Source organism: Euprymna scolopes, chromosome 6 (assembly GCF_053919585.1).
Source record: "Euprymna scolopes isolate OS-2025 chromosome 6, ASM5391958v1, whole genome shotgun sequence".
Classification (NCBI taxonomy): Eukaryota; Metazoa; Mollusca; class Cephalopoda; order Sepiida; family Sepiolidae; genus Euprymna; species Euprymna scolopes.
The window spans coordinates 85,036,407-85,048,784 of record NC_136487.1 but is presented as its reverse complement, the minus strand read 5'-3'; the positions used below and the strand labels follow the sequence as shown (position 1 = coordinate 85,048,784).

The 12,378-nt window shown below is 33.6% G+C and overlaps 1 protein-coding gene across 3 annotated transcripts in view; it reads left to right on the top strand.

Moving 5' to 3' along the window:
* The window catches only part of LOC145277760 (cilia- and flagella-associated protein 91-like), a 362,282-nt gene that overhangs the window by 339,324 nt on the left and 10,580 nt on the right, over positions 1–12,378 (top strand). For all 3 annotated transcript variants that reach the window (XM_080129480.1, XM_080129481.1, XM_080129482.1), the window contains 2 exons: positions 1,312–1,458; positions 6,917–7,138. In XM_080129480.1, coding sequence (XP_079985606.1) covers positions 1,312–1,458; positions 6,917–7,138 — 369 coding nt within the window. The remainder of the gene's footprint in view (positions 1–1,311; positions 1,459–6,916; positions 7,139–12,378) is intronic.

Below are 12,378 nucleotides of genomic sequence, written 5' to 3'. Positions count from 1 at the left end.
ACACACACACACACACACAAAGTGCTTTTTATATATAAGTAGAGATCTTAACCAACTTTCCCTACAGCATAATTAGTAATCAATATTAAATAAAATATTTAAGAAGGGATTTTGAACCAAACCATATGCTTCTTCTTCGAGTGCTTGTGTCAAATTTAGGAACAGTCATGGAATTTTGAATTCAACCCTTTATTATTCCACATTTCAGACCTTGTGACATTCTTTCACTTATTTTGTTAAATAATCTTGCTGTCTTGATGTATGAGGTGTGCTGATGTATGGCAATAAAAGCTGATCGGGAAGGGTTGAGGACATGCGTTGCATGGAGAGAAATGCTTTAAAAATGAAATGATGGATGCGTAATACGAGTTTTCAAGGAAGATAAAATCTGGACAGTATAGGAAGATGTTTGTAGAACAGGGGATTCTGTTGGTTTGTCACATTCACAGAACGGGTAAAAATGCTTGGGTTAGTAGATGTAGAGCAGTTTATGTAGCAGTCAGTTGGCTAGGGTTAAACCAAGGAAACATGAGAGGAAGTGATGAGGTAGGGTTTGAAAGAAAGAGGGATAAATAAAAACCTAGCAAGAGATAGATTAGCATGGGAAGCAATTTTTAAAAGATATCCAACACATGTCAGCAATTAAAATTAATGTTAAACCAAATGTAACGTTACACACGTTTGCACACGAGGCCCACGCGTTGTATGCTGTCTACACCGCAAATAACATAGGACAAATAATAACTGAGATTTTTTTTTTTGTAACAACGCCTCTCTTGCCACGTGTGACTTCTGATTATGGCTGTGATGTCATGTATATCCCTAACGTGATCGTCCTCTCTAACATGCTTTTTTTTCCTTTTTATAGTCTTTTTCTTTTTCCTTACCTTTCGCACACGGCTTGGTATTTGTATATAGCCACCATGCACGCGTCCGCGCTCTGTTAACAGTTATAATATGATGATGCCTTCGCTCAGGATTGAACTTAGAACATTCAGATAATTTGAACACTTTAACAAACGCCGTAGTCATCTTGGAAATGTGTACCAGACAGTAAAATGGTCAAAAAATTGCGTTGACAACAATCCATCCAGAAAAAATAAATAATGATAATATTGTTTTTGTTTTCCTGTGAAAAAATTGGACACAACCAACCCATTGGAAATAGCAAAATGAGTTCTTTTATGTGTGTACGTGTCAGGGATGCAGCATGCACTCCTAACAGCATCCCTCTATGAGTCTCTATGAGACAAAATCCAGTGTTTAATGTTACATAAACTTGTATTTTCTTTTTGTTTCCCTTTTTTGCAGATGGTAGAAGGAAAAGAAAGGCATTATGAGCTGATCAAAGAATTGCAGAGTACTCATACTTTGCAAGAAGAAGATCAAAAACTCGTTGAACAAAAGCGTCAAATAACACTGGCTCTTCAGAGACAGCGGGAAACTTATGAGCACAAGGTAATGCGGCAGGGCAACATCAGATCAGTTTTAAGCTTGGCTTTTAAATATATACAAACATGGGGTGTGGGCACCTGGCTTTACCCGGTCGTAAAATACAATTAAATATGATATTTTAATTTGTCTAGATTTTGTATATATTATTAAAGAGTTCTGATTTCAAAAATAAAGAAAAAATATTTAGGCTCCATCAGCTAGAATCGAAACTGAAGCTGTAGCATTCAAAGCTGGCGACATTACCACTGTACCATGCACATAAACTGATTAAAAATTAAAAATAAGCTAAGATGAATGTACTAAATGTTTAATGATTTTTTCCAATTTTAACCCATTTTTAATCCCTTAAAAACTATTTTAACCGACTAAAGATCCATAAAAGATCCAATAAAAGAGCCTCTAGCACCGCTCTGCGACTTAGTTTTGGAGAAGATAAAGATTGAAAATATGGAGACAGGCCGACCGACAGACAGACAGACCGACCGACCGACCGACAGACAGACATATTGCCATTTATATATACAGTCTTGGAAGATTTTTAAAAAAATTTTAATTTCTTAGTCCTTCTTTCGAAAATTATTTTCTCAGTAAGTTATTTAATTTCCTGCAATCGCTGAATCAACTTCTCGAATTCACAATAATCCTAAGTTTTCAGTGGCATTCAGTTGTTTACCATGAAACACTGTCTTGGGGATTTAATATATATATATATATATATATATATATATATATATATATATATATATATATATATATATATATACTAGCAGAAGTACCCGTCGTTGACTGGGTTCAAAAACAGCCTACAGAAAATGGACTGTGATTGATGAAAGTATGATAGGTTATGAAAAGGAGGGGTTGTAAAGAGATAGGTTTTGATACTCAAAAATTTTACCCTAAGCAAAATATGATGAGAGTAAAGATAATTTTCGCAAAAATATATTTTTTTATATCAACTTTGTTTCCATTCGTAGCCAATAGTGACCAACAAAATGATGTTTCCTTACAAAGAGAAAATGTTATATATATAATAATATAAATATACAAGAAATAAATGTTACCATCTATATATATAAACGCGAAAATGTATGTGTGTATGTATGTACGCTTTTCCTTGATGTCCACAAAAGGCTTCTTTCAGAGAAGCGCTTACTCGGTTCACAACTTCTTAAAACTTTTCATATCATCTATAAATTGTAATATCTCAGAGTTATCCATGGAGCTCGCCTGTCTATTTAATTTTATTGACTTTCAAACGTTGATTATTCCACATTTCCCGCATCGCCACGCATTACATTTGGTTTTCGATATAAAAAAAAGCGAAACTCAACTCTAATCACAGGCCGAAAGCCAGTTGTCTCAAGAGAGCTAAGTAACGTTTGTTCAATGTCGACTTCGTCATATCAGACTGTAGCTTTCATTTCGCTCCTCCTAATAAACAGGGAGCGGGTTTTTAAAAACAAACAAACCGATTTATTCACCTCATTTAAAACTGTCCCACACAAAATCGTAACTGCTGAATACCTATCGCCGTCACGTCAATCAAAAACGCGCACCTGTTTTTTTTTTAACACTTTACTATTTTCCAACTGCGCGTTGTGAAGGCTTTGTTTTTTTTTCACGGGCACCTGTTTTTTTTTCACATTTCCGGGTTTTTTTCACATACCCCAAAAAACACCCGGGCAACGCCGGGTACCCCTCGCTAGTCTATAAATATAAAAGCGAAAATGTGTGTATGTATGTTCGCTTTTTGTGTATGTCTGCAAAAGGATGTTTTCAGCGGCTTCTTGAGGCCGTCGCTCATTTTTAAACTTTTTATATCACGTCGAAATCATAATATCTACGAGTTACAAACTGGGGTCGCGTGTGTATTTAATTTGCCTGACTCTCGAAAGCTAAATATTCAACATTTTTCGATCGGCGCATGTAGCTTCGTCTTTTTCGTATAATAAAAGGATGTTACATCGTTCCCAGCGCGATTTGCCGGGAATGTCCAAAAGCAATCAACTTTGATCAATGCGGTTTTTTCCTTATATCAAACAATTGATATTCAATTTGGACAATTCCCTTTCGATGGGGAGCTGGTTCCCCCCTCCTATCATTGTGGGGAAGCCCAAACTGCCCTGCAGTAAATGAAAAAACGATCCCGCAGTGAAACAAAGTAAACAAATGCCAAAAAAAAAAATGCCCCGTCATTGTAACACTCCTGCGATGACCTCATTAAGTGGCGACCTTTCAATCAAACCTCTTTGACTTGACTCACTTTAATCGCTCTTACATTAACATTGTCGCCGTAGCGCAGGTGTTCAGGCTCAATCTATAGGCCTCAAGGCTCCGGGTTCAAGCCCACATGCCACCAACCCCTCATCTTTTTTTCTTTTAATCGCTATCGTTAAGTTTCCTTTTTGTTCTGATTTACCCCCCCCACACACACACACACACTAAACACACACACCTACAAATACCCGGGCAATGGCGGATACCCCCCGCTAGCTATTTTTCACATGTTTTTTGGGGGGTTATTTTTCATATTTTTTAAAGAAGTTTTAATGTTCGTTTTTCTGTTTTCTTTTTTGCGTTTTCTTTTTTTGATTTTCCGATTTTTACATTTAACATTGTTTGTTTGCCTTACATTGGGGTGTTTTTTTTAATTTTATTTAAAAATATTTACTTCGCTTATTCTTATGTTTTGATTATCCCCCTCCCCACCTGAGCACACACACCTCCAAACACCCGGGCAACGCCGGGTACCCCCCGCTAGTCTATATATATAAAAGCGAAAATATGTGTATGTATGTATGTATGTGTGTTCGCTTTTTGTATATGTCTACAAAAGACTTTTTTGGCCATGATTCTCGGTTGGCTTGCTCCTTCTTAAAACCTTTTATATGCTTTCTGAATAATAATATCTATGACTAAGGAGCTCGGGTTGCAGCTATCTTTAATTTATCCGACTTTTACAAGCTATTTTCGAGATATTTTTTGACCGTCGCGTAGCGGGGAAAACAGAAACTGGCTTCCAGTGCAAAACTAGGTCAAACATCACGCGCAACTGTTAATTTCACTTTATAAACGTCAACTTAACACACTTATCAATTCACCTATTCCCGTGGTCGAGATGGTTAGGTCGCAGGTTTCTTTTTCCATTTCCTTTCCACCTCTGCGTCAAAGGTTCTTTTACACCTCCAAACACCCGGCCAACGTTTTTTGTTTTTTTAAACAGGGTTGTTTTGATCTACCCTCCCCCAACACACACACACCTCCAAACACCCGGGCAACGCCGGGTACCCTCCACTAGTAGTTAATAAAAGTTACTTTTATGGTAGAAAAGTTCATTGGTTTGTATTTTTAAGTAGTTTGTAAAACAAATTTTTTTTTTTACTTCACAAACCGGTTTTCAAAAAAATTAAAATGGCAGCGACTTTGAAATGGAGAGCCCCGTTTTCAATTTGAAGGAGGGGCTCTGTAGGTCCAGATTGCTTGGTAAAATCCATAGTGGATGTTCTTTACAGCAGTTGGTAGACATCGAAACTCTATAGGTTAAGGAGATTAATTTTCTGAAGCATTCTTTGTCTTGCTTAGAATAATAAAAATCTTTGATATGAAACTCAACCACTTCATTTCAATAAGGGTTTTTTGAAATTCATTGAATCACAATTTAATTTATTTGCTCTATCTTGCATATCGAGCAATTCTTATTTAGATGGGATAACTTATAGAATATTACCGCCAGTAATATTTTGTAAATCTTATAATCACAGGTTTCCATACCAACTGATTGTTAAATAAAAAAAAAAATTATTCTGAAATATATATATATATATATATATATATATATATATATATATATATATATATATATATATATATATAAAGAATTCAATTTAAACTCTGTAAATTAGAATTCGACAAAGAAGACAAGTGGAAAAATTTTTAATTTTAAGATGCCATGTTCAGACTTAAGAATTTGCTCATGTTTATTGATCAACCACTTGGATTATTACAATTATTATTGAACTATTTTATTTGCATCTCTACATCTAACCAATCAACATTTTCTTTGGATTGTACCAGCTTTTCAACCTTTTCTTCATTCGAGCCAGGACTTCATTTGAGATATCCGTTTGACCTACACATTTCTGCATTATTATCAACTTTTATGCAAATATGACCTCTCTCATAATTTGTAGTTTTCAATTTATGTTCTAACCAGCAAAATTATAGCCTGCTTCTGAATATTATTTCACTAACTACTCTCGATATTTTTTTGAAACTCCATGGAATAAGGAAAATTTTAACTTTTCAGCTTGTATTCCTTGTCAAATTATAAATTGCTATGAATTCTAAGTTACAAAATTTAAATTGAATTCCCTATATCAATGCTCTAGCTCAAATATTGGGCTGTTTTATCTGGTTAGGATTGTCCTATAAATATTAATTAAATATTAATAGTAATTTTTATACTCACTTTAAGTGTACAGAATTCTTCTGTTTGTAAACTAGAATTTTTAAAAAAATTTATATATATATATATGTATATATATATATATATATATGTATATATATATATATATATATATATATATATATATATATATATATATATATATATATATATATATATATATACAATAATCTAAACTTATGTGCAGATCATTATGGATTTTGGAATATATATTCTAGGCAACACAGTGAATAACATGTGTACATTATTTTAAAGTTAGGTATGTGTATATATTTACATTTATACTTGGTTGTGAAGAATAATCTCCTAGACTAATGAAGTGATCATTATGAATTTTGGAATGCAGTTGCAAGGTGTAAGGGTTGGTAATATGGGGTATTCTTATTTTAAAGTAAAAAAGGGCGAAAGTCCTTCACGAAAATTTAGATGCCTTCAATTTTTGTGAAATTTCAACAATAGATATTAGACATTATTTAATAAACATTCCATAAATTTCAGTTTCTTTGGAGTATTTAAGACAGTTTTTAGGGGGCATTATATGGTTACAACTAATAATTTGAAAATCTTTTTAGATTTACATTGAATTTCATCTATAACTATTAAACACTAATTAAGCTAGATTCTCTGAACTTCAATTTCTTCTTAAGATATTTTAAGCTTTAGATTTCTTGAATCAAGTTCATGTAATGGATTTTGATTAAAATTTGAATCAGGATTTTGTACGTAAGGTTTACTATTATTTTATCTACATTTTCATCTTAATACAACATAAAAGTGATTCAAAACTGTTTTGTTTTGGAATTTGATTTTACTCATCCAAGGGTGAGTATTGTTCTAGTTTTATTAAAAATTCATTCAATTTATATACAATTTTTGTAATGAATGAAAAATAAACCAAGCAAAACTCGGATTGTTCAATTTCAGAGTCTTTTGACAAGCAATTTCGAAACCTCAACTCATTTTTTACTTCTTCTTCTTCTTCATTCTCTTGTCCAGGAAAATATTGTGAATGAAGCCCTGAGTCGTATCGAAGGCAGTACAATTGGAAACATGTTTAATTTCCTCTCCAAAGAACTGATACATCTACAAGAAGAACAAAAGATTCATGCTTTTGCCATGTTGGCTGAACGTCAGAGGCGCATCCGAGAAGCCGAAGAGAGCGGTCTCAGGCAGGAAGAAGAAAGAAGACGCAGAGAAGATGATGAGATATTCAAACAGGTAAGAGATCAATGTGTAGCAGATGTTTATATGTATACACAATATCTTGCGTTATGTTGAGCTATAGTTTGGTTGGCATAAGTTGGCGCTTTGATCTACAAACGATTAACACATCACTGATGTACAGACTTGTAACTTGTTGATTTCCACCCAGCTATTACTCGGGCAAATACAAATTAGTTCAAGCCAAGGTATTAATGGGAACAGACGTGATTCATCTCTCATAATTTTTGTAAGAGACAAATTGAAAGACCCAAAACTATATTACATCTCTATAATGATACCTGCCAACATAGTAACTCTTTTTATGTTCTAGTGTTTCCTTTGAATAGAGTTGATTAATGGAGATTTTTGGTCCTTTTAATGGAGCTCACAAACACATACTCCAGAGAAGATCTCAACTAAAAAATGAAATAATTTGAGATGAACTTCATCTTGATTGAATTTCATTTTCTTGAATTTGATTTTTCTTAAACTTCCATATATAAAAAAAAGAAATGAAGCAGTATTTATTTTAGACAGTTTGAACCGGCTTCTTTCACAGGAACAAGTTTCATGGAAATATCAAATTCACAAGCAATCCTTATTTGCATGTATATCCCAGTCAAGGGACATGATGATAATGTTAGATTGTTGCAGTTCCTGCAGGGAGGTGTCAATGTTCTCTTACACACAGTACCTAATATTCCTAAATTGTCACTCATCTGGTACAAATCAGACTCAATGTTGCTTAACTTAGGTGATCTAGCAAGAACCGATGTGTCAACATGAATATGCTATAAAACTTAGATCATATACTAGATGCAAAAAAAATGACAAACAATATGGGATTTGTTCCCAAGTAACAAATTATATGCATCCCGAGTGAAGTCGAATAACCCTGCTGGTAAATTCTTAAGAGTTATTTATCACTGTTAAGAGAAACGGGCAAAATTTTGATTCTCAGACACTGAGTTGCAAAATCCCAGCTGATCAAACAAAGGGGGTTACACAGATCAACTTGGAGTGTGATTGACGATTTATTGAAAGATAAATTCTCACAGTTTAAACTAACATTTCTCTGACAATGAGAAAGTTATTTTGGTAAAGAAAGGAAAAGGGAAAAAGCAGAGAAAAATACTATTAATTTAGGAAAGAAAAGAAAAACTAATGCTCCATATCGAAGAGAAACGAGGAAGAAAAGGATACAGTGATTTTTGAAAGGAAAATAACATACGCTTATTAGAAGAAGAAAAAAGGGAGATAACATAGGGAGAAGTCATTGTGGTAAATCGCATAGAAAAAGAGAGTGGGGGGGGGGTGATGCTTCAAAATGATTAAGTGATTCCTTCGCATTTTCTGAAACATCCACGCCAGTGTCGGTCGCAAATTGCCCAGACTTTGGGATCAATATTACCGATGAAACTTCGCCCAGAAAACTTAGAAGAAATGTTAAGTTGAAAACAAAACTCTAAGCCAATCCAGAAACCTTTTTCTTAAATTGGAAAAATATAACTATCCATTTACTTTTTATATGGACTACACACACACACACATATATAGTTATAGTTATATATATATATATAGTTATATATATATATATAGTTTTATATATATATATATATATATATATATATACATATATATATATATACATATATATATATATATATATATATATATATATATATATATATATATATATATACATATATATATATATATATGACAGAATAATTATTTTTGGTATGAAAATGATTACCAATGACTTGTTAATTATTATTTTCTTTTTTCATGTTTTGAAAGTGATTCAATTTTTCACAGATATCACCCTAATAATCAGTGCCAGACGATCAACCTTGTGAACCAACAATGGCAGAAATGCAGCATATCGACAAACCAGATTTTTCCAGCAACGAATGTTTTCAGCCAAATTTTCTTTAAAAATCTGAAAATATTTAGCTATACAGTTTGTTTTTTCTTTCTTGTTTTTTAATTTTTGGATTACCATAAAACCCATGTAATATGTGTATGTAATTTTGCAAACGTAGAGATTATAGTTTTACTCGTATCTTAAAATCAATAAAGATTTATTATTTTATCATTAACACTCACAATGAAAAATTAAATTTTAACCAAAACTATAAAAAAAAAAAAAACGATGAAACAATTAAAAGAACTGCTTCTTTGGCATCAGAAAATAGGCACACATTTTTTTGATTTCCCAATTGTCTTAACACGCATATTCAATACAGAAGCTGCCTTTCATTGCATCTACTTTGATCAATTACTCGGTCAAAAATGTTCTAATTGACTGTACAAAATACAGGAATATCTGCAAGAAATACTATCACAAACCCAATCGCCTGCAAAGGTCTGGTGATGTCCTATTGATACCCGAGTTCAACTTCCTGATTGTATGCCCCAAAGACTGAAAAATAAGTCCTAGTACTGGGAAATATTATGAGAAAGGGAGTTTCAACATGATTGGATGCCCTTCCCCCCGATTTAGATACCTGGGGGTCGCTGCTCCGTCACATCCTCCCTCCTGTCTGCACACCACTGCACATACAAAACCTCACCATGCCGTTTGAAAATGTGCCTACCTCTCAAAAAAATAAATCTACCTGAAAAAATAAAACACTTCTAGTTCCTATAGAAGAAACCAAAGATACAATTAAATAACTTTCCAAAACTTTCATATGACTATTATATAAATACATTGTATAGCAGAAACTAACTGCAAAATCACACCTCTTCACTATAGATATCCCTATATGCTATAGGATTTACTACTCTGATACCTTCTCTCCTTGGATTGCTTGCCTTTGAAATGCCCTCCCTGCTCCCTGTTTCCCCAACCATACAAACATGCAGAAGTTTAAATGTAATGTGAACAAGCATCTTGCTGCTCGTCATCACCATCAACTCCACCAATGCTGTCCTCTAAAAAATATGGTTTGGAGTGAACAAGAAAGTAATTTAAAAAAAAAAAATGGTTTACAGCATTGATGTGCCAATCTCAATCAAGTGAATTTGGGTTATTTTTGTTGTTGTTGAAATAAAAATTTGATTTGATGGAGATCTGTGCCACATTTCTCAGGATGCACAATGTTGCCAGAAAATAATTGTGTTCCTGATGAACCGCTCCTTAAGTAAGACACTTTATCAAATCTCCAATACTAACGTAGTACATGCAATAACCCTTATCCTCGAGTGGCTTCCGGGCCTTGATAAGTGGTGACTATCTTGTAAAATATATATATATATATATATTTGTAATAGATTTGAATGCATTTACAATAAATTCAAACTAAAATAAAAATTGCCCAACACTCTACTTTTATTTTTTAAATTATATTTTGTTAATCATTTGTAGAAATTGTACAGATTACTTGTAAAAATGTTACGAAATAGATAAGACATACGTTTCTGGTTGGTTGGTTTAATCATGTGCCATAAAAAGGATTTGAAATTTGATTTTATTTGTTGTGAATTTAGTAAAAATACTGTATATTTCGGCGTATAAGGCAACCGTCAGATAAGACCAGGTACAAAATTGGAGCAATTTTTAATAAATTTATCATATATCGGTTGTATAAGATGACTGTTAAACCATGAAACCATGTTTGTTTAGCCTAGGCCAGAGTTTGCAATACTCGGTATCTTATGAAATATTGGGTTTTTAAAGATGATTTTTTAACTTAAAGGGTTGTCTTATACGTCGAAATATACGTTATGTGTAACAATTTAAGACACAGGGACACTTAGACCTCACTGAAGATAAAAGAAATTTCTGATTAAGAAAAATGGACATTGCAACCGTTAATTTTTATTTGTATTGTTCAGACTGTTATTCTCGTCTTGGTTGCTATTTTCACAACGTTTGAACGATGTAACCTCCGACATTCTTCAGGTGAATCTTTTTGAACTTAGGAAATTTTATGATGAACTCAGGAACCTATATCAGATTTTGAACTGAGCTCCTTATTTAATTAACAGATGTAGATTGTCCTCGCTCCATCAGCCATGCTCAGCTATAAGTGTTATGCTTTCCTTAGTCATTATCACCTGTCATAAGGATTAAACCATAAACCTTCAGATAACTTATCACTTAGAACTGATTGTTTATCCACATGGTGCAATGGATTTAAGGTGTTGATTAACAATCCCTGTGGAATAAATAAAGGGTTCAGTTTGCTATCCTGTATAGACATAAACATTCCATAGTCCGAAAAGCTGTAGTTACATTAACTGAAACCTTGTGAAAATAATAACCAAGATGAGAATAGTAGTCTGGATGATCCAAATAATAGAAATTATCCATCCTCATCTCAAAAATCCAAAGCAAAATAGTTGAATCAAATAAAATGTTTTGTTCAAAACTTGAATCGTCGTTGTTGCCTTTCTTCAAGAACATGTTCCAGCTAGCCATCCCATGGAACAAATCAATAGAGATGATCTATATATTGATTTTTTTTGTGGACTTATCCTCATCTTCATAGTTGTTGTTATTTCACCATGATTCGGACAAATATTCCCCTAGCCTTTTTTAGGTGGTAAACCGCGACGTGATAGGAATGCTGAGTCCTGAAACTGGATCCTCAGTAATTACTGCCTTCCATAGTTGTTGTTGTCTCACCACGTTTTGACCAACTAATCATTTGACCTGCTTTGGGTAGAATTGAAACCGCTATCTTCAAACAATGCTCACTTGCCACAGTGGATTGAGGCATTGAGTCTCTACGGTTCCAGGTGAGCATTGTCTGAAGATAGCAGTGTCAATCCTACCCAAAGCAGGCCAGAGGGTTAGTTGGCCAAAAGGTGGTAAGACAACAACAACAACTATGGAAGGCAGTAATTACTGGGGATATAGTTTCAAGATTAAGCATTCCTAGCTTGTCGCAGTTAACCACCTGAAGAAAGCGAAAGGAATAGTTGGCCGAAACATGGTAAAACAACAACTATGAAGATGAGGATAACAGTCTGCAAAAAAATCAATACACAAATTATGAAGCCTCATCTCAAAGGATTGAAAAAAAAAAATATATACATATATAAAAAAAAAAAATTCAACATTAAGACTCGAATTTAAAAGTAACACCCCCTCCTCCTACCCCCACATATTATCCTTCCCCCCATGTATCCCTATGCCCTCAGCCACACCAGAAATAAACTTCCCAGACCCTCCCCCACAAGTTCCTTAAACTCCAAAACTAAAACATTACCGACATACCAAGCACCCCCTCCCACCTTTCCCC